The sequence below is a fragment of the Drosophila virilis genome, chromosome X (assembly GCF_030788295.1).
Source record: "Drosophila virilis strain 15010-1051.87 chromosome X, Dvir_AGI_RSII-ME, whole genome shotgun sequence".
In the NCBI taxonomy this organism is placed as follows: Eukaryota; Metazoa; Arthropoda; class Insecta; order Diptera; family Drosophilidae; genus Drosophila; species Drosophila virilis.
This window is the reverse complement of record NC_091543.1, coordinates 5,138,143-5,158,532: the sequence shown is the minus strand read 5'-3', so window position 1 is coordinate 5,158,532 and position 20,390 is coordinate 5,138,143. Positions and strand designations below refer to the sequence as shown.

Genomic DNA, 20,390 nt, shown 5'->3' with positions numbered 1-20,390 from the left:
CAAGAACTTTCACTGTGTAGCCAAAGCTGTAACTGTGATCTGGCCCTCGCGAGTTCTAGTTGTTGTTGCTGTTGTTGTTGTTGTTGCACCTGATTAGGTATCGCTCCATTTAACTGTCATTTGCAGGAGCAGCCCCGTCGTGCAGGTAGCTAGCTGGCTAACTGCAGCTAAGACGATTACGGCGACTTCTGCGTCAGAGACGGACGTCAAAGCCAACGTGCACAACTCTCACGGGGCTGTCTGCTCCGTGCTTGATTTGGGGGGGATGTGTGTGTGTACACGTGTGTGTGCGCGTCAGTTTGGGAAACGGCCAGTTAAAGAAGGAAAGAACAACTTGCTCCGGTAGCACCATTTACATAAGCATTCTGGCTGCCAGACCAGAAGACCTTCAACTGAGCACCAAATGCTTGAGAAGCAGTTTTATAAAAATTGTACCCTCTTGACTCACGTGGCATGTGGCATGTAGCATGGGGCGCCAGGCCTGGCTGGATGCCTTTTTCAAGGAAAAATGTCGCACAATTACTTATATAAATCATAAATATAGAATTCGTCAAAGCCTGTCCAAAACACAACATTTATTGCATTCATTCGGGCGAAAGCAGATACAGCTAAAATACATTTTTAAATTATAAGCCAATGTGAGAGAAGAAGTGTTTGATTGTCTTCCACATATACAATTAAAATTTTGTTTCCAGCCAAAAAAAAAAAAATTTAAAAAAACCCATCACTAAGTCGTAGATATATTAATAGAGTTCTCTTTGGCTAACTGTGCGAACGACATAAACAAATAAAATCTTCAAGTAGACGTCGGCATGATAAATAAATAAACGCTGATCCCGATTCGAGATCCAGGCGAGATTGTTTAGATGCAACGTAAATATGGCAGACTAGCAGATGCCCTTTCGTTCTAGCTATGTCCCTCTGTCTGTCCGTATGTCTATCCTAGATCCTAGATCCTAAAGGGAGACTGGATCCGCACGCACAGCACGAGTTTTATTTCCGATAATCGATAACTTGCCCCGTTTCTAAGCAGTCGATAAGAATCGATATCGAAATCCAACTTTTTGAGCATTTCTTTTAGGTTTTTAGATCTTGAGTCACCAACTTTGATATGAAACTTCTAGAATAGTATCTTGTACTTTATAGCTACCTTTTCCCCCTTCTTTAGACGGAGCTGCATTTGGTATTGGTGGAAGAAGGTTTGGGGTATCCCCTACTCGGTAACTCCAGAGTATTTCACTTCTTATTGTTTTCAAAAAGCTTAATAATATATTATTCCTTCCAGCTTGATAAGCTAGTTCCGATTCAGATATTTCTGCTGCATATATAGCACATATACAGATATCGACTAGGATTTTGTAAATGTTCAAGAATATATATATAGACGATATACAGACCAATTTAACGAGCTCGGATCAGAGCTAATAAGCGGATGCATGCAACTTGGACAGAAAAAAACAGATTCACATGGAAAGTAAATTCCCTTCGCTAACTACCCACTTTAACAGTTTTATAGGGTATTCTGCTATAAAATCAAATGTAATGCCAAATGTAATGCCTGCTGTATCGAAGATAAATAATCATTTTATCAAATTATTGCAGCCGTCGGACGTGCTGCCTACTTAATGCAATAAACATTTATTTGAATTTTCTAAATCGGAACAATTTTGTTTATTTGCTCGGACACAAATGTCGATTAAGGCTGACAGATTGTTGCCAATTTATTATGTGTTTATTTTGATAAATTATTTCTGCTAATTTTTTGTGCTCTTTTTTTCATTTTCATTTTAACTGCAATTGAAGCAAGCGAAAGAGATAGATAGTGAGAGCGAAGAGGGAGGAGAAGAGTTGGCAACATATTTCCATCAATAGTCGGAATTATGTTACCAACTCTTTTCCTGTCTCTATCTCTCTCTGTCTCACTCTCTCTCTCTCTCCTCCTCTTTGTCTCTCTATCTTTTTCGCTCTCTCCCTGTCTCCCGCTGGGGCTCTTGTCCTCGGTCTCTTCCTCATTCGCATTCTCTCTCTTTCTCCTTCCCGCTTGTTCTCTCGCTCTCTCTCTCTCTCTCTCTCTGCCTCCTGCTATCCCTCTCCCTTTCTTTCGCCCTCTATCTCTCTCACTCTTTCGCTTTCTCTAACTGTTACTCTCATCTAATTCTGTTCGTGTTTTACAAGCACTTTAATCTCCTGCGAGCATTACAATTGCATGTTCTTCTTTGTGCTGCATTCTTAAACGTTTTAATGGCTTGCTATGAAATTGAAATACAAATGAAAATCAGCAAAGTAAATTGAAGGAATTTGTTGCCCAACTTGCTTTTCTACTCTCCTTGTTGTGTATTGTGCTTTACTGCTCATAATTTACTTGATTAGTTATTAAAATCCCAAACCCATTAAGATAAAGCAATACAAATTAATAAAATTGCTTAAGCTTCATGAGTATTAGGGCAACAAATCAATTTTGTACTTATGGAAATGTTGCAAACAGTTTTCTCTCAGCCTCAGAGCCGCCTGTCGCAATGCCTCCAGCTATTCTAAAGGTAACTCCCAAGTAATTTGGTACAAAGTTGCAAATATTCTCGCGCACTTGCAAAAGTTTGATGTAATTGAACAAATCGAAAGCCACTTTACGTCCCAATCACCATCATCTCCATCTCCATCTCCATCATCGTCATCGTCATCGTCGTCAACCAAGATGCCAAAGCCATTGGTCAATCAAGAGTCAGCTTATGCCTTAGTCCAACTCTTTGCCAAATCCCTAGAAAAATACTTTGCCTGAACTTCGGGCGGGAAGGGGGTAAGGAGGGAATTGGGGAGGCGTTGAAGTGCCATACAATAACTGAGCAGCTGCAGTAGCGGCGCGAGCAAAGTTTCTTCACACTTTTCACAGATTATCTTTATATAGGTACTTCCTCTCTCCAGCCACTCATATCCCCCACCCCCTCTTGTTTGCATCTCTTTTGTTGTGCGTTTTGTTATTGTTGTTCTTCCTGCTTTGCACTTTTATACGCTGTTTACAGCGGAAGACTGAAGTAAATTGGTTTTACGCGCTCTAAAGAAACCATACATCAAGCTGACTGACTGATTGACTGATTGATGATCAACGCCCTGCGATAACTTTAAGAGCTACGAAGCGAAAATTTGTAATAAAGTTATCTAATGTCTACCTAAGTTTACGATACAAGGGGCTTTTGAAGATGTCACGCGCTGGGATGAAATATTTGTGGAAAAAGTTTTTAGATAGGATCTTAACTCATCTTCAAAGTTCTTTATGAAAATTCATTTGGGTTGTATTTTCAGACTTTGTTAAAATTTTTGGTAAAATATGATAAAATTGATAATATACTAAAACTTTTATACAATAAAATACAAGATGTAATTAAATTGTTGATGCCTTGCAGCTGGATCTGCCTTACAGATTTTAAGCCTTGATTTGAGCCAAACAATTTTTTTTTTTGAGCAAAATAGTTAGGCTAGGGCTAGATCTGCTCAAAATTCTGATTTGGTTTAAGGTTAGGCCTATAATAGAAAATATATAGAAATTGCAGCCTTGATTTTAAGTAATCAAATTTTGTTGCTATGAAAATAGTCAGATTTGAGAAGTCCTACGGCTCGGCTTCTTTACGGACAACTAGTTCGATTCAGTGTGGAGCCGAAAACTGGGGCTTAAGCCCGGTTTGCCGCTTTGGCAACAGAGCAGAGTATCGCGCAGTCAGGCTTTCTAGTTTGTTTATAAGTTATTTTTGGTCCGGCTGCAGTTCGCCCAGCGCTGCTTCTGTGTCTTTCGCCTTTCGCCTTTCGTCTGTCTCCTTATGCTGCTGCTTTCGCCTTTGTTTGGGGCAGCGTGCAGTTCTTTCGTGCTTGAGCACAAGCAGTGGACAGTTAGTAGAGTGAAGAGGGGAGAGAGGAGAGCGATATGTGTGTGTGTGTGTGTGTGTGTGTGTGTGGGTCTCTGCTGCATATGTGTGGGCTTATGCTTATGTTGCGTTCTTAATGTGCGAATATATTTTCTGGGAAATTTTCATATTAATAGAATTTCCCTTAATTTTTTTTTTTATCTTGTTTGTGCTGCTGCACAATTTACACATAAACGCGTGGTCGTTGCAACGCTGAGTGGGGGAATCTTCCGGAACATATTTTAATTTCTTTAAGTAGTTGAGACCGTATAACAACAGCAGCTGTTGCTGTCATATTATAAATAAGGCAAAACGCCGCCATTTTGGACTTACCTTGGGTAAACAAGCAGAGCCGCAGGAGGCAGTGCAGCCAATGGAGTTGCGTGCCGGCAGCGCCAGGGGATTTGTAACGGTATTTGGGCATGCTGCTCGACGCCATTGATAAGGATTTACATGTTGTGTTGTGTGCAAAGTTTTAAGTAAACACCCAGCACACACTCTAAACACAAACACAAACAAAGTCACGTAAACAAAATGTTTAAAAAAAAAAAAAAAACTAGAGTTCACTCAATAAATAAAAGAAAAAACTGTCACTTGTCGTATGAATTTCTCAAATGCGCTTTACAATTAGCTGGGGCAGCAACAACTTGTGTCTACTGCTGCATGTGGCCAACAGATTGAAATGCGCGCCAAAAACAGTTAATTTTGCCAATAGCTGTGCGCTCTGCGCTGTGACTGGTCCGATGCGTGCGTTGCTGTTGAACGCCTGCATGCAACTGGCTGTGCTGATGCTAGCAATAGGACGCGTAAGTGGCTTGGCGCTTGGGCCCCAAACACAATGGGAAACCAAAATACACAGACCAGCGGCGACGAATGGACAAAATACACACAAAATGGCGAAACTTAAGACGAGTATATGGTAACACTGGCGCTGTTAAATGCGCTTATGCGCCACTGTAAGCTGCAATGTGGGAAAGTGTGAGGCAGAAGCCCTTAACAGTGGAGGTGTGGGCAAGTTATATTAATTGTTGTTAATGTAAAGCTGAGATGACCGTAACAGCTGTTTGCAAAGCTAAATTAATGAATTCTAACAAGCCCAAAGTTTAGCGGCAATATGTTATGAGCAAGCAATCTAACGGTTTCTAAAACTGTTAAAATTCGCTTTTGTGTTAACGCAAAATCGCGTCAATGCGCACGCAATGCGCGAACGTGCCTGTTTACACCGCTTTTAAATAAGCTGTAAACACAAAAAGTCGCCTGCAATTGGCAGCCAGTGGGCAGCTGCGGGTGGCAACGCCGCGTGCTTAACAGTAACAGCGACAATACACAACAGTTGTGCCACTGCTGCATCGCACTTTAACATAAACCTTTTGTTTACCATCGTCCAGCGCCATTTAGCCTTCAGTTCCGGAGGTGCGCACAAGCCCAACCGCTCGCTCGGCTGCTCCCAATGCACACGCTGGCCAACAACAATTGTCTGACATGTCTGCAGAAACTGGACGCTGACGGACAGGTGCCGGCAGCGCATGCCATCGACGCCGAGCTGCAGCGTCTGCTGGTGCAGCAATTGGAATGGCAGCCAACTGAATTGACCAGCGAATGGCTGCCCCAGCAGCTGTGCACGGCCTGCCACCAGCAGCTGCTGGGCTACGAGCTGTTCCAGCAACAGGCGAATGCTTGCCGCACCGAGCTACTGTCCATGCTGCTGCAGCGGACGCGTCAGGAAGTGGAAGAGCCAACGGCCAGCGTATTCGAGATTGTGTACGAGGAGCCGGCGCCTGATGAGCAGCAGCTAGAGCCGGAGCAGCTGCTCGAAGCGGAGTGCCAGGGTAATCCAACGCCGCCGCCGCAGCTGCCGCCAGATCCGATTGATGAGCCGGCTATGGAAGAGGTGCAGCCGCAGCCGCAGCCCATCGTGGAGCCAGCTGCACGGCGTCGCAGCAAGGGCCTGAAGAACAGCTTCAAGTGTGTGCAGTGCGGGCACAGCTTTGCGCACAGCCTCACACTGCAGGCGCACGTGCGCAAGGTGCACGAGGGCAGCAAGCGACCCTTCCAGTGCGATCGCTGCGACAAGGCCTACAGCTTTATGGGCGGCCTCTACACGCACATCAAGGAGATACACAGTCCCCAGGAGCGCTCCTATCGCTGCGATCAGCCCGGCTGTGAGCGCGTCTACATCAGCTGCATTGCCATGCAAAAGCACAAGCGGCTCAAGCACAGCACAGCCGGCGCGCCCGCCCGCAAGTACGTGTGCGAGCAGTGCGGCGCCACATTCAACCAGACGGCGAATCTCAAGTATCATCGGCGCACCAAGCATCCCACCGCCGACGAGGCGGCGGCCAATGCGCGCGCCAGCGAACAGCACTTCTGTGATATATGCCAGAAGCACTTTCACTCCCGCTACACGCTCAAGTATCACACGATGCAGCAGCATCAGAAGGACGCAGTGGCCACGGCTGCGGGCACGGGCGCACCAGGTGTCACGATGCACGAGTGCCAGGTGTGCGGGCGTCGTTTGGCCAAGCGTTTCATGCTCGTCCAGCACATGCTGATGCACAGTGCCGAGAAGCTGCCGTGCGAGCATTGCGGCCGTCTCTTTGCGCGCAAATTCGAGCTGGAGGCGCACATCCGGGCGGTGCATCTTAAGCTGAAGCCCTTCGGCTGCAAGTACTGCGAGGAGTCGTTCGCCTCGCGCAAAACCCAGCGTCATCACGAGTATATACACACGGGCGAGAAGCCGTATGTGTGCCAGGTGTGTGGCCAGGCGTTCCGACAGCAGACGTGCCTCAAGAACCATGGCCGGGTGCACGAGAAGAACAAGTGAGCCGCGACCAGGCGGGCGGGAGTATTTACATAGTTGTTAGTTGCATTTCCAAATATATATATATATATATATATGACACTTAAATCTAACTGTTCGCTTTTGTGTCACCTGACGGTGGCTCCAGCTGATGTCGCTCGCGTTCTATGTAGACGGGCAAATCCTCGAGCGGCTTGTAGTACAGATGCACCGCCTGGGAGCCGGCCATCATGGCCAGCATGGCGCTGCCCAGAAACTTCATGTACTGGCCCCATGAAACGCCCGCGGGCATGCCTAGGCTGTGGCTGTGGCTGTGGCTGTGGGTTGCGGCTGCGCCAGGTGTTGCTGCTGCTCCTCGATGTAGTTCTTGGCCTGGCGCCGCTTGAATGTGCGATCTGTGGATTGTACAGAAACAGAGAATTCGATTTTTTCTAAAGTTTCCATTGCTGCGCTGGCACTCACAGAAGTTTGTCTCGCCCACGGTCCACTTGATCATGGAGAACTCCAGCGCCGCGCCCAGCACAAAGAAGAGCGGCAGGAATCTGTAGATGCCAAAGCGCCGCTTGCCGGGCCAACTGTCGAGCAGACGTCGCACCGAGCTGCTGTAAAGACTCATCCGGCGATTATATAAGCAGGCCGCCAAACGGCTGCCCAGGCGAACTGCCTACGCGAACGCTTGTGCAGTGCGTTAAAAGCAACTGATTTTGTCAGCGCTGCTGTTTGCAGCTTCGCTCCTTAACTGTAAGTTTAATTTATAAATTGATTTAAAATAAATAATTCAAAAATGCGAGCTGTGTGCTTTCAACTGTCAAAATGTGGGTAGCTAAAACAGCTGTTTGACCAAGTGGCAACTTTGGCCTATGCGCACTGTATTTACATGCTGTTAATACGCAGTGTGTTTACATGCTGTCAGTACGCTGTGTCTTTACATGCTGTTAGTACTTAGGGGTTTAGGAAATTCCTTGCGTGGCGTATTGTGTTTTACTAAAGAGGTCTGTATGCTTGTTTTAATTAGGAAATTTTATATTATTTTATTCAAAAAGACAAATCATACCTGTCGTCCAGATGAACAGCTGTTCAACGCAGTGGCAACATCACTGACAGCCGTTACATGCTGTTAGCTCTTCTTGCGTTGAGTTCCGAATCTTGCGTTAAGCACTGTCTGCTGTTTATAGCAGAGGACTAGCACATTCTGTTAAGCTGCTGCATCTTGTGTTTTAATAAAAAATGTTATTAGTACTTCCTTACCCATTTTGTACAGCTGCTGCTCTTTAAGATCCCTTTTCACGTACATGTTGCATCCATTTTGCTCAATATACTGCATTACGTACATAAATGGCGCACTCTACTCTTTTGTCACCTTACGTGCCCTGTTAATTTTAACATTCGCTGTTAGCCTTACGTTACATTCTACGTTTGTTTAGTGTTTCCATTTATTCAACACGTAAACAATTTCATATTTGCAAACGCATTTGTTTTAAACATATGCATACATAGTAAACAAGACACCAAATATGATACACAGCCTGTTCATAGTCAACAGCAGCGGGTAAGCATGACATACAAAATGTTTAGAATGTGCCAGGCCTGGCATATGCCAAGTTATCGCAGTAAATAAAAGAATTATGCCTTTTGTTCCCTGACAGCGAAGTCTTTCTAGAGAAGCACTGGCGTTCGGTTGTCTCGCGCTCCGTTTGCGAATACTTTCTCGATGCACAGCGTGCCGCACCCTACGTAAGTTGCCTGCCACGTTGCCATGCAGCACACTAAGCCTTCTTCTTCTTGCAGGATGTGCCGCCTGTTATTGCCACGCCCCATTATTATCTGATTACCGTGCAGCGGGACAGCGTCTCACTGGTGGCCGCCTGCAAGCAGGAGGTGCCGCCGCTGTTTGTCATCGAGTTTCTGCATCGCGTTGTGGACACGTTCCAGGACTATTTTAGCGACTGCTCCGAGTCTGTGATAAAGGATAACTATGTGGTCGTCTATGAGCTGCTCGACGAGATGCTCGACAATGGCTTCCCCCTGTCCACCGAAAGCAACATACTGAAGGAGCTGATCAAGCCGCCAAACATATTGCGCACCATCGCCAACACCGTCACCGGCAAGAGCAAGTGTGTGCCGATCCTATAAGCGTTTCTTTAAAGGATTACCTAATGCATGTCCTTTTGCTTGCAGTGTTAGCACCATTCTGCCCGTGGGCCAGCTGTCGGCCATACCCTGGCGTCGCAGCGGTGTGCGCTACACCAACAACGAAGCCTACTTTGATGTCATCGAGGAGGTCGACGCCATCATTGACAAATCCGGCTCCACGGTGTTTGCTGAAATACAGGGACACGTACGTAGACCAAACTTAATATATATATATATATATATATATTATCGGTTCTAATCCTGCCTAAACTGTCCACACTAGATCGACTGCTGCATCAAGCTGTCTGGCATGCCCGACTTGTCGCTGTCCTTTATGAATCCGCGTCTCTTCGACGACGTGTCGTTTCATCCGTGCGTGCGCTTTAAGCGCTGGGAGGCAGAACGTTTGCTCTCCTTTATACCGCCCGATGGCAATTTTCGGCTCATGTCTTATCACATTAGCTCGCAGTCGGTGGTGGCCATACCCATCTATATACGGCACAACTTTTCAATCAAGACCGGCGAACAGGGTCGCCTAGATTTGACCATTGGGCCACGGAACACGCTCGGCCGCACCGTCGACAAGGTCAAACTAGAGCTAACAATGCCCAAGTGCGTGCTCAACTGCGTGCTAACGCCCAATCAGGGCAAATACACGTTCGATTCGGTGAGCAAAACGCTCTCCTGGGATGTCGGACGCATCGATGTCTCCAAGCTGCCAAACATTCGCGGCTCGGTAAGCTGAAGCACCAGTCAATCGAATTGCGATTATTGTGAGTTTTGATTTTAGGTCTCCATCATGCCCGGCAGCCCAATACTTGATGCCAATCCGTCAATCAATGTGCAATTCCAAATCTCACAGCTGGCCGTCTCCGGGCTGAAGGTGAATCGCCTGGACATGTACGGCGAGAAATATAAGCCCTTCAAGGGCGTCAAATATCTAACCAAAGCGGGCAAATTCCAGGTGCGCATGTAGCTGCATGCCCCCAACAACACGCCGCGCACGGCCCTCTACTCAGCTTTAATTAAGAATAACAAAATTACAAAAATCTAAAGAACTTTAGTCTTAATGTTCAACATTTGGTTATATTTGTACTGCTACTATTTCCATTATTATAACTATATACTATTTTATTTTATAAACCATAAAAACTCATCTGTCTAAAAGCTACAAACTTGTATCGATCCTAAATGTATATATGTCTATATGTCTAAAATGTATAAGACGCCTTTTTTATATATTATTTTTATACACTGTCCAAAAAAAAGCTGAACGGTTCATATTTAGGCAGCAGAGTGTAGAAGAGATCTCTACACCCTATAAAGCCTATATATGCTTGGTTCAGTATCAATAGCCCAGTCGATATGGTCATGTCCGTTTGTCTATCTCTCTGTGCAAACTAATCTCTCTGTCTTATATATGTCTATGTATATCGCAAACGGGCGGATCGAACTACTATATAATATAGCTGCCACAAGAATAAGCTCTTATGTGAAGAACTTTTATGTTTTTCAATATATCAAAAATGTTAATATATATATAATTTTTTTTAGCAAGCAAATAAATCGGCTAGCAAATATTTCAATATATATGTGAAAAAAATGTAATAAATATATTATTAGCACGAAGGTAAAAAATGGAAGCGTCGCCAAAATCAACATTAAATAATTGAATTATTACTTTATAAATTGTACTGAAAAATTAAATAATTCAAATACAAGGAAAGGTGAATGAATGTAATAAATGTGTCTAATACTATAAAAAATATCAACAATAAAAAATATAAATCAAATAGAAAAGAAAAACATAAAGTAAATATTATTTTAATATTATTTTAATTACAGAATTCAAATTATAAATAATAAATAATAATATAAAAAATAAATAAATAATAAAAACTCTATACTAAGATTTAATAATAATAAAAAAATATTAAAAGAAAAATTAATAAATACAAAAAGTATTTAAATTTTAAGTCAGAGTTAACCCAATATTTAAATTATTTTCAAAAATAAAAAATATGCTTACAAAAATTGTATCTTCTTTTTGGGAGACAGAGGATTTTCTTTTCAAAAATATTTTTATTTACATTTACAAATTGATGACACATTATCAGCACCTCATATACCCTGTTCGTGGGCATTTTCTTGGATATAGTCAAAAACATGGGCTTTAATACCCTAGTATTTGTGCTCCGATCTCAAAATTTTGCAAGGGTCCTTAAATAAGCGTCAACTATATAAAATTAAATGCTGCGGAAATTTAATGTCCACATCACGCATGGACAATTTGGCTGTGCACAGGGTATCTGTCAGTCGGGCGTAATTGCTTTTCTGCATTTGCTGAGATAAATGTCAAAGCGATTGCAACTGAAAAAATGTTTTAATGCAAATTTCAAGTGTTGTCTTTGTGGGCTGTGTGTTGTGTGTGTGTTGTGTGTGTGTGTGTGTGTGTGAGTGTGTGTATGTTGTGCGTCGCCATATTTAAAACTGGCTGCTGAGAATCTTGTTCGCCACTTGACGGGCAAACAAGTTGCAAATCCGCTGCGACTGAGGCTGTGGCAACTCGAACTGTGCCTGGCAACAAACCTTAATGCCGAAGCCGTAACTGTAGCCGTGGCCAAAACCAAAGCCAAAGCCAATAAATTTAAATGAAAATGCAAAACTTGATTTTTAATACCCTGTACCCAATTGAAAATGGTTGAGAAAAAGCGGGCATATTGCAGAGATGTGCATATGTATGCAACAAATGGAAAAATACAATTGCGAAGCCATACAGTTCATCGTACATTGTATATCGTATATCGTGTATCGTATATCGGATATAGTATATAGTATATAGATTTTGTATTGCGAGGTCATATAATATATACAGTATATAGTATATATATTGCGAGGTCATAAAGTATTTATTGGATATCAAAAGTCTTATATCGTATATCGCATATCGGATGTAGTATATAGTGTATAGTATATTGTTTTTATATTGTGCTGTCATATAGTATATATCATATGTCCAATATCGTAAATCGGACATTGTATATATATTGCGGGGTCATATAGTATTTACTGGATATCCAAAGTCTTTTATCGTAGATACTTTATCGTAAATCGTATATCGGATATAGTATATCGCATATGGCTTGTATGTATATTCCGGTATTATATAGTATTAAGGATATAGTATATACGATATACACTATATCATATATATTTTATCGTATATCCGATCGTATATGGCATATTCTTTATATCGTATATCGTTTATAGGCATCTTAAGTTTTAACAAAAGTTGTATGCGTCTTTTATCCTAGATTGAATTATTTTCACGGCAGCTCGATGCTTTTACAGGGTATCTCCTGGTCGGACACTCGCGCCTAGAGCACCCATGTCTCGTGTCTTTTTTCTTACCCTTTTGCCAACCAGGCAAGTCGCAGCGCATATACATAATGTATATACAGCTATGCATATAGAATTCGCTGTACACATATTTATATATACTGATACACTTGTATATACCCTATATATACCCTTGCATTTTTCGCTGGCCGCGGCAACCGGTTCTGGTCTGGCTCTTGGCTTCGGGTCTAGCTTGGACCGCGCTGGCGTGCAACGGTAGCCAACAAGCGCCACTAGCGCATAGGATACGCCTATGAGCTAACCCAAAGCTAGACATGTTATACACACAACAGCATACACACACACACACACACACACAACCACACACACACACACACACACACACACCACCCAACACAGCGCAAGCACTTCGCTTAACTTGGCCAAAATTGCGAGCGTGGGAAACAATTTGGCTTTGGTCCAAGCAGGCGCAATAAGCTGCATGTGGCATGCCACATGCTGCGCCTGGCCTCTGGCCCATGCGGCCCAACTCCAGAGCAGCTCATCAGCCGCCCGCCCATTTTGGCCAAGTTTGTTGCATAAGTCTTTCGTTTAGTTCACATGAAATTTTCCATTTTCTTGTTTGTTTGTCTCTGAAAAAATTCTACAAAATTATAATGGCATTTGCCAACAACTTAGTTTTGCTCTGGTAATTGAAATCGGTTGATGCCATTAATATTATTATGTACATATTAATATTTATAAAGATTCCGTTCCGTACAGCCCGCAGCAATTATTCCAAAGTGTTGAGATAATTGTGTGTGAAAAAAAAATAATACAGCAGAGAGAAGACAGAAAAAAAAGTGTTGAATAGTCATTACTCAAAAGGAGAGTGGGAGTGGCAGGGGGAGGAGAGTGAGAGATAGACTGAGAGCAGAGATATGTGAGCGAGGCAAAGGGAGAGCCAGAGAGAGAGAGAGTGAGAGAGAGCGGAACGGGGACTCGACTTATTTACACATGACAATTGCGGAATTTAATGGATAAACTGGTTTCAGACTTCAAAACTCGCGTTAGACATTTGCAGCTTCAAGTTTTAATCAACTTTCAACTTGAAAAAAAAAAACTCTTCTTTAACTTGCGACATTCTCAAGAAGAAGCTAACAATTTAAGCACAATAATTGCTTGGCAAAATTTTCGATGTCATAAAACTTTTAAGCCAAAGAATAGAACTCGAGTCGAATGCGCCCGAGTAGTAGATGCCCTGCACCCAGCGACAAGTTGGCAATACAAATATTTGAACTTTCTTTCTTGCTTCTTCTTTCCACTATCTATGGTTCATTCTTGCTTTAATTAAGTCCGATTTTTCTGAAATGTTGAGCGCTTTAAGAAGGCATGCCAAAGCCCAAGAATAACTATACAAATCTGTTTGTTCTGGCTTAAAAGAATCAGGACATATAAATCTATGCCAAATGCACTTATATTATAAAAAATATGCCATTTATAGTGCGCTTTCTTATGCTTTCTAAGCCAATAAAATATTATCTTCATTTTATAAAGAATTTGAAACAATTTGAAACAACAAAGACCTACATTGTGTTCAAAAAGGTAAGAAAATTGTTCTTAAATGGAAACTAGAACTAGAAAATCAAAACATGTGCGCACTGACTTTTTGTAGACAGTGTTTCGCTAACAGGCAGATCAGTTTGCATGAGCACATTTTTCGGCTAGTCAGCTTGTTAACGCCTGTCAGGCCACACACACACACACACACACACACACACACACACACGCGCACAACCCAGACTCCAAGCCAGACTCCAAGCCCAAAAGCCAACCCATTGAAATCGTTTTGCTTAATGCTCCAGTTTTGTAATTGTGCTGAACAAACTGAAAACTAAACACTCGGCCGTGTGCTAAGTGCCTCACACTAAATGCAAGTGCATGCCTCGAACATGCCACGCCCCATTGCCTATTGACACACCATACCCCATCCCGCCAGCCCCTTGGAAAATGCCCGCCACCCAACTGCAGACAACTGCATATTGCTGATAGATAAATGTGCTTCGATGGCTTGAATGCCCTTCAATTGAAAAACTTTAAATAATACTAGATAAATAACAAACAAATTAATACATAAAAACATAAATATAAAATAAATAAATTATAAATCAAAACAAATAATAAATAAATATTAAATAAATAATACATAAATAAGAAACAAATACTAGTCCTAAATAATTCAATTACTTAATTACTTATTATTTAATTACTGTAATATATTAAATATATTATATAAATAAATATTTAAAAAATCATATGACACTTTAAAGATCGAATTTCCTGGCACAAGAGTTTTCATTTCTCACATTTTTTATGGAATACATAAAAAAAACTCTATAATTAGGAGATATTGGGAATTGGGAACTATTATTATTTAATTTAATAATAACTTAATAATTTTTAATGCTGGTCCATTTTTTAATATTAAAATGTATTTTAATATTTTATACTTGATTTCTTGCATGAAAATCTTTAGTGTAACCAAAGATGTCTATTGAAATTTTGTCTATATCAGCGCTAACTTATCGATAGATATATATGTATATATAAATGGATATTTGAATATAACAGCTACAAATATAGAAGCTTAATGTTGAACTTGTTCACTTGCGAATCAACTATGAACCAGCCTTTTTCTATGCCTGGTCAAACTTGACATTGAGGCGTTTCCACCTGCTTCTAATACCTGAGCAAAAGCCTTGCCATATCGGACTACTATATGATATAGCTAAAGGGGCTATAAAAAGAATAGGTGCAGAGGCTACATAAAGTTAATTTCTTGCTTTTCGTGCAGATAATCTGGATCAAGTTCCAAACTTTATATATATCTTATATCTATTTCAATCTTATGGCTATGTTAATTCTCCAGCATTTGGTCAAAGCTGATCACATTGTTAATTGACCGCGCTTTGGTAGAGGGTATTCAGTATCAACAAAGCAAGCGACAACAACATGAATTTGTCATTAGCAACAAGGTTTGTTTGTTTGCCTGTTTCTTTTTCTGTTTCGATATCAGCTTTTTCTCTCACTGTATGCACAGCGAGTCGTGCAATTGCATTTGTTTTCAATTATAATTTATGCAACTTGTTCGCTGCACTGTGCAAATGTTTGTGCTGTAAATTGTTGCTTGTTGTCGAGTTGCGAAAGCTAAACACGAGGCAACAAATTGCGAGCGTCAGAGTTCTGCTTGAAAGGCAAAACCGATGCCAAAATTGAAACTGCAGCTGAAACTTGAGTCCGTTTGCCCAAAATCCAAAGTCTAATAAGCGTCTGGCCAGCTAATTAGAAACGCTGATTGTGCCCCAAACACACACACACACACACACACGCGGCGACTGAAACGTGGGGCAGACACGAGTCTGGACAGGGGAACATCCACACGCTAAATTGCAGCGACAGACACTGCCGACGCCTCGTGTGTGCTGGTCTTTTGATACCCTATAAAACTGGCATGGATATGTGTGGGCATCTCAGCTATAAAGTCAAGAAAGCGACGTTCGTTGCAGACCGAACAAATGCAGCTCAAGTTACAAAGAACTCTTCATAAATACTCTATAAGACTCTGACTGAATGGAACTATTGTTAATGTACATTTCACTGGCAAGCGTGGAAGATGAGCGGAAAGCTTATAATTCTCAACTGGTTTTAGCCTTAGATTGAGTGAAAGGCCTTGCAGATCTAGAAACGATGGCAAAGTTGGCTAATATAAGCGAGGGGTTCTTGAAATAGCTTGGATTGCCCTTGAATTTTAAGCCCTGTTGTTCTTGGTCAGAATAATCAAAGTTGACCCTCAAGCTGGTCAGCAAAAGTTAGCACTAAAAAGGTGAATAATATTAAATAATAACGAGTAAGACAGGTCTGCAACCCCTCTGAAATTAAAGTCGCACTTTGGCTGGCTTTAAAGCCTCCAGCATTGGATATATAAAATCTGTTCGTTTACCGGTCATACATATGACAAAAAATACTTGGGGAAGCATTAACAAAAGTTGATTCTCGCATATGCACGCGTATGCAATGTCATCGAAACGCAGAATATCTCATTTACCACCAATTGGGAGTGCTCAACTAGAAGATACCCTGCAGAGCTGGTCCCAACTATGGGCGCAATCATTCTGAAATAACTTCGGTGCTTAAAGTCCGATCGTTGTGCAAAACCACTGCAATAGACGTCAGGATTTCACGTCTATAATCCTTAAATTCTGTCGTAGATTGAGGCGTGAATACACACGGACGCACAGAGATCGACTGTGATACTGATGCTGACCAGGAATATATAGTATATATATAATATGGGCGCAGAGAAGATTTCTTTCGCACGTCACAATATAATCTTAGTCTGTCCTTAATCGAAGCAAGCTGTTTTGGGGATGAATTCAGTTTTGCCTTTTGCTCTATATAGCCCAATATTTTGAGCTTGACTTCAAATATGGCCGATATTTAAGCGCATAATTGAACCAAAAAAGGGCAACTAGCAGTCGGACAATCGCGTCTTGTACTCGGCCCGTTTATGTGGCTGTTGGACGAGCTCATTAAAAACGATTGAAACTTCCGCAAGATTCGGAGACGACATAGCTAAATAGCCAAATGGACCGAGATATATATGCATATCAGGCGTATATATGTATATGTTTTTCCATATAGCTTCAAATTAAGTTTCTGGAGCACACAAAATAATGCAAATAATGAGTGAGCTCTGTCTGTACGAGGCCCATGTTTCAAAGAGGTCGTCGCACAGGGCACTTTGAATGGAATTGATGGAGGGCGAAGGGTGCGTGCGATTGGGGGGGAGTGTGCGATTTGTGGGGGAGTTGCCAATTCCAGCGCCCCACTCGATACTGACTCACTTTTGCTGCTTGTGCCCATTACGCGAATGTGCGAAAGCTAACCAAATGTCCAATCTAGAAACAAAAAAGCAACCAAAGAACTTCACACACAATCGCTGAGAACATGAGGATTTGCATACAAAGTCAACGGCTGGCGATAAACATTTGCCGAATATCGAAAACAAGACAGAAAACTTCATTTTTTTCCCTCTGGTGCCGAAGTTGAAATACCCTTGCAAGAGGCTCGGCTACTTGGCATGGATTATAGTTTCTTAATTCCAATTGCCTTAAAGATAACTTGAAGCACAATTATTGCTCAAACACACATCAACTTGCACGCTGCACGTGCAAGCTGTACTTTTCCCTACTTGCTTGTAATTCGCAACGAGTTATAGCTTTGGCAAGATGATGAGGCACATGCCATGCTCGAGTCGTTAGCAAGTTCTGTTGAAGCTGAAATGTATTTGAAATAGAATGGACAAGCTGCTCTTGTATTGTTATATTGCTTACTTAATGAAAACAAGTAAAACATAAATATGCTCTACGAACTGTGCACCCAAAAATATCCGACGAAACTTGCGTGTGTACAAAGTTGGGAAGAAGGGCAAGGGGGCCTTGGCAAAAAAGGGGCCTTAGGTTGGGCTTTAGTCCATCGATAACTGCGCTATGCTAATGAATTTGTTTAGAATGGATTGATTCTTTTTTTTTTTTTAATTGATAAAACTCATGATAACGCAAACAAATATTTGTCGCCTGACCAAGTAAACAGAAAAAGAGCGAGCAATTTAAAAACTGAGTGGAATGTGCAGAAAGGGGGGTAGTGCGGGAGGGTCAGGGTGAGCTGCGTGACAAGCGGGCTTAAATTTAATTACCATTATTTAAATGATTTATTATCAGAAATAAAAAAAATTAACACTGATTTATGAAGCTGAGCATATGTTCATACATTTACATCAGAAAATATAAATACTTGTTGCATCGAATTATTATCATTGTTATTAATATTAATATTATTTTTCATTATTCATTATTAATATTTTATATTATTAGTATTTGTTATTAATATTATTAGTACCTTCATATTATTAGAATATATATTGTTAATAATAATATTTTCATTATTAATATTCATTATTGATATTAATATTATTACAGTTTTAATTATGATTATTATCATTATCATTATCATTATTTTTATAATTTTCATCATTACTATTATTATTAATATTTAAACTCTCGTTCAGACACTTTTTATTTTTAAAAAAAGAAATAATATTAATGCATATGCATAACTTCATAAATTAAGACTTGGGCTTAATATATTTAGTGCATGCTTAGTAAAAATACAACGAAACAAAAATTTAAAAAGCTAGAAAGCACGTCGAAAATTAAATACCCTTGCAGACATATAACTTGCGGCATGTGAAGAAAATGAAAGTCTTCTACGTAATTGCGTCCATATACTAGAATGCGACTAATCGAATATATATGTTAAGCCAATGTGAACTTTAAATCTCATTAAATAGCCTAATAAAATAAATTTAATCATGATATAAAAAGATTTAAAAAATACGAAAATAGTTCTTGTGTTTAATGCCAATGGGCATGGAAATCTGTAACAGAGACGAGACGAGTATCGAAAAGTCAAAAGCTATTTCATATATTGCATGAAGTTGGGTTTGACTCAAGAACAGGCCACCGATTGCTACTAATGCCTCATCGATTGGTGCGAAGAGTTTTTGTAAGCGATCTGAAGTGAAAACCTCTGGGCAAGTAATTCAAAAGAAATTCATTGAATATAAAAATATATGGAACATAAGATATGCTAACAAAAATTAAATTCAGAATTTATACATTGAGAACAAATAACGATAAATAGAACTAGAGCTTTAACTTGTCAAAACGTAAGCCAATCCCTATTCACAATCAAATTACTATAAAGCATTGCATTTCTTCAAAAACATTTCAAAAAGTCTATGGTTAGTTCTTTACAGGTATTAGTCAATTGGATGAAGGTTCAATATTCCATGAAATATTAAGAAATTTCATACAAGACAAAATATTGATCTATTTTTGACAACAATTTTTTCAATGTCCAATAAAAGGAGAAAAAAAAACGATTGGAAGAAACTTCGTTGACGCAGATCATTTCACCACCAAAGGTTTAAATACAATTTAATTTAATACTCTTCAGTTTTAATTCGGTCTGAATGCCAAAATTACACTTGAAAAAAGGTGCTGCACAATTAATGTGCGTAACGAAAATGATTTCCTTGGGTATCATTCGGGGCGAATCGTGGCAAATATTTAAAATAAATTATTTAAAAAATAACCAAAAACGTTTAAAACATAAAAAAGAAACAAATAAAAATTGAAAAATAAAAAAAAAAATTGTTCAACAAAAACAGAGATTAAATAGGAGTCTGTCCTCGACGAGGCACGGAAACAGACTGATCCCAAAACAGTTTCTCACGCGTATTTAAGCACTTTTTTGGGCATTGCAGAGCCTCCTTTGATGAATCTCAGAGATGCTAATGTTAACTTTCAAGGATCTGTTAAACATATCATAGAAATGTTATTTTACATATTGTACACGTCATACACACTAAACATATCGTACATATAATACATATTATGCATGTAATACATATGGTCAATTTTATACATAGTCAACATACTTAACATATTGTACACATTATACATATTATACATATCACACATATTACACATATTATACATATTATACATACTATATATATTATACATATTGTACATATTGTACATATAATACATTTCATACATATTATACATATTATTCATATAATACATACTATACATATTATACATATTGTACATATTACACATATTACACATACTATACTTTGAATGTGTGTTATTTTATTGGGCACAAAGTGCTTGCAAGTGACAGATAAATGCAATATCCATGGATTTGGGAGCCCGTTATTAAACGTTTTTGAAATTTTGAAATGACAGCAGCAACAAATTGGAATGGACAAGAGCCGGACAGCTGGACAGCTGTGAGGTCTGCGGAAAGCTGGGATCGAATCAAAGTCACAGCGACAAGTTTTGTTTACATCACAAAAACATAAAAAAAAAAACAATAAACAAAAACGAAAGAAAGCAAAAAAAAAAAAACAATAACAATAAATCTGACAGCGAACAAGCGAATGACAAAGACAAAAGACGAGCCCACAAAAAGGAACAATTGGAAAGCGAGCGAAAAAACAAGCGTTTGTTTGTTGACTTTAAATAAATAAATTGTGTCTAAATTTAAGCATAGACCCCCCACACACACACACGCACACCCATAGAGAGCTATCA

The 20,390-nt window shown here is 40.3% G+C and overlaps 5 protein-coding genes across 6 annotated transcripts in view; 2 read left to right on the top strand and 3 right to left on the bottom strand.

Annotated features, from left to right (window-relative positions):
• LOC6633244 (uncharacterized) overlaps nucleotides 1-5,073 on the bottom strand; it is a 91,306-nt gene extending 86,233 nt beyond the window's left edge. Inside the window, exon 1 of one of the 2 annotated variants that reach the window (XM_070207019.1) lies at nucleotides 4,227-5,073. In XM_070207019.1, the coding sequence (XP_070063120.1) occupies nucleotides 4,227-4,332 (106 nt within the window). In that variant the 5' untranslated portion in view covers nucleotides 4,333-5,073. The remainder of the gene's footprint in view (nucleotides 1-4,226) is intronic. The other variant, XM_032433367.2, reaches the window with a different exon arrangement.
• A 123-nt stretch (nucleotides 5,074-5,196) lies between these two features.
• LOC6634435 (zinc finger protein 93) lies at nucleotides 5,197-6,801 on the top strand. The gene has a single exon (XM_002057873.4). It carries the CDS (start codon nucleotides 5,344-5,346, stop codon nucleotides 6,715-6,717), a length of 1,374 nt encoding a protein of 457 aa, XP_002057909.1. The 5' UTR covers nucleotides 5,197-5,343; the 3' UTR covers nucleotides 6,718-6,801.
• sloth2 (sloth 2) lies at nucleotides 6,740-6,985 on the bottom strand. Its single transcript, XM_002057874.4, has one exon. It carries the CDS (start codon nucleotides 6,983-6,985, stop codon nucleotides 6,803-6,805), a length of 183 nt encoding a protein of 60 aa, XP_002057910.2. The 3' UTR covers nucleotides 6,740-6,802.
• Nucleotides 6,740-7,521, bottom strand: sloth1 (sloth 1). The gene is made up of 2 exons (XM_002057875.4): nucleotides 7,156-7,521; nucleotides 6,740-7,088 (listed from the first exon to the last, which is right to left on the bottom strand). The coding sequence occupies exons 1-2, from the start codon at nucleotides 7,307-7,309 to the stop codon at nucleotides 6,988-6,990; spliced, it is 255 nt and encodes an 84-aa protein (XP_002057911.1). The 5' UTR covers nucleotides 7,310-7,521; the 3' UTR covers nucleotides 6,740-6,987.
• A 560-nt stretch (nucleotides 7,522-8,081) lies between these two features.
• On the top strand, nucleotides 8,082-10,361 carry cm (AP-3 complex subunit carmine). Its single transcript, XM_002057876.4, has 6 exons — nucleotides 8,082-8,242; nucleotides 8,340-8,427; nucleotides 8,482-8,807; nucleotides 8,872-9,031; nucleotides 9,110-9,562; nucleotides 9,617-10,361. Exons 1-6 carry the CDS (start codon nucleotides 8,208-8,210, stop codon nucleotides 9,800-9,802), a joined length of 1,248 nt encoding a protein of 415 aa, XP_002057912.1. The 5' UTR covers nucleotides 8,082-8,207; the 3' UTR covers nucleotides 9,803-10,361.
• The last annotated feature ends 10,029 nt before the right edge of the window (nucleotides 10,362-20,390 follow it).

What these genes read in the sequence shown, in the direction of transcription:
- LOC6634435 (XM_002057873.4), top strand. Translation starts at nt 5,344, where the DNA reads ATGCACACGCTGGCCAACAACAATTGTCTGACATGTCTGCAGAAACTG.
- sloth2 (XM_002057874.4), bottom strand. Translation starts at nt 6,985, where the DNA reads ATGCCCGCGGGCGTTTCATGGGGCCAGTACATGAAGTTTCTGGGCAGC.
- sloth1 (XM_002057875.4), bottom strand. Translation starts at nt 7,309, where the DNA reads ATGAGTCTTTACAGCAGCTCGGTGCGACGTCTGCTCGACAGTTGGCCC. An exon ending in CGTGGGCGAGACAAACTTCT is followed by an intron (nt 7,089 to 7,155) that starts GTGAGTGCCAGC and finishes TACAATCCACAG; the next exon opens with ATCGCACATTCAAGCGGCGC.
- cm (XM_002057876.4), top strand. Translation starts at nt 8,208, where the DNA reads ATGATACACAGCCTGTTCATAGTCAACAGCAGCGG. An exon ending in TTCATAGTCAACAGCAGCGG is followed by an intron (nt 8,243 to 8,339) that starts GTAAGCATGACA and finishes GTTCCCTGACAG; the next exon opens with CGAAGTCTTTCTAGAGAAGC. An exon ending in ACCGTCACCGGCAAGAGCAA is followed by an intron (nt 8,808 to 8,871) that starts GTGTGTGCCGAT and finishes TTTTGCTTGCAG; the next exon opens with TGTTAGCACCATTCTGCCCG.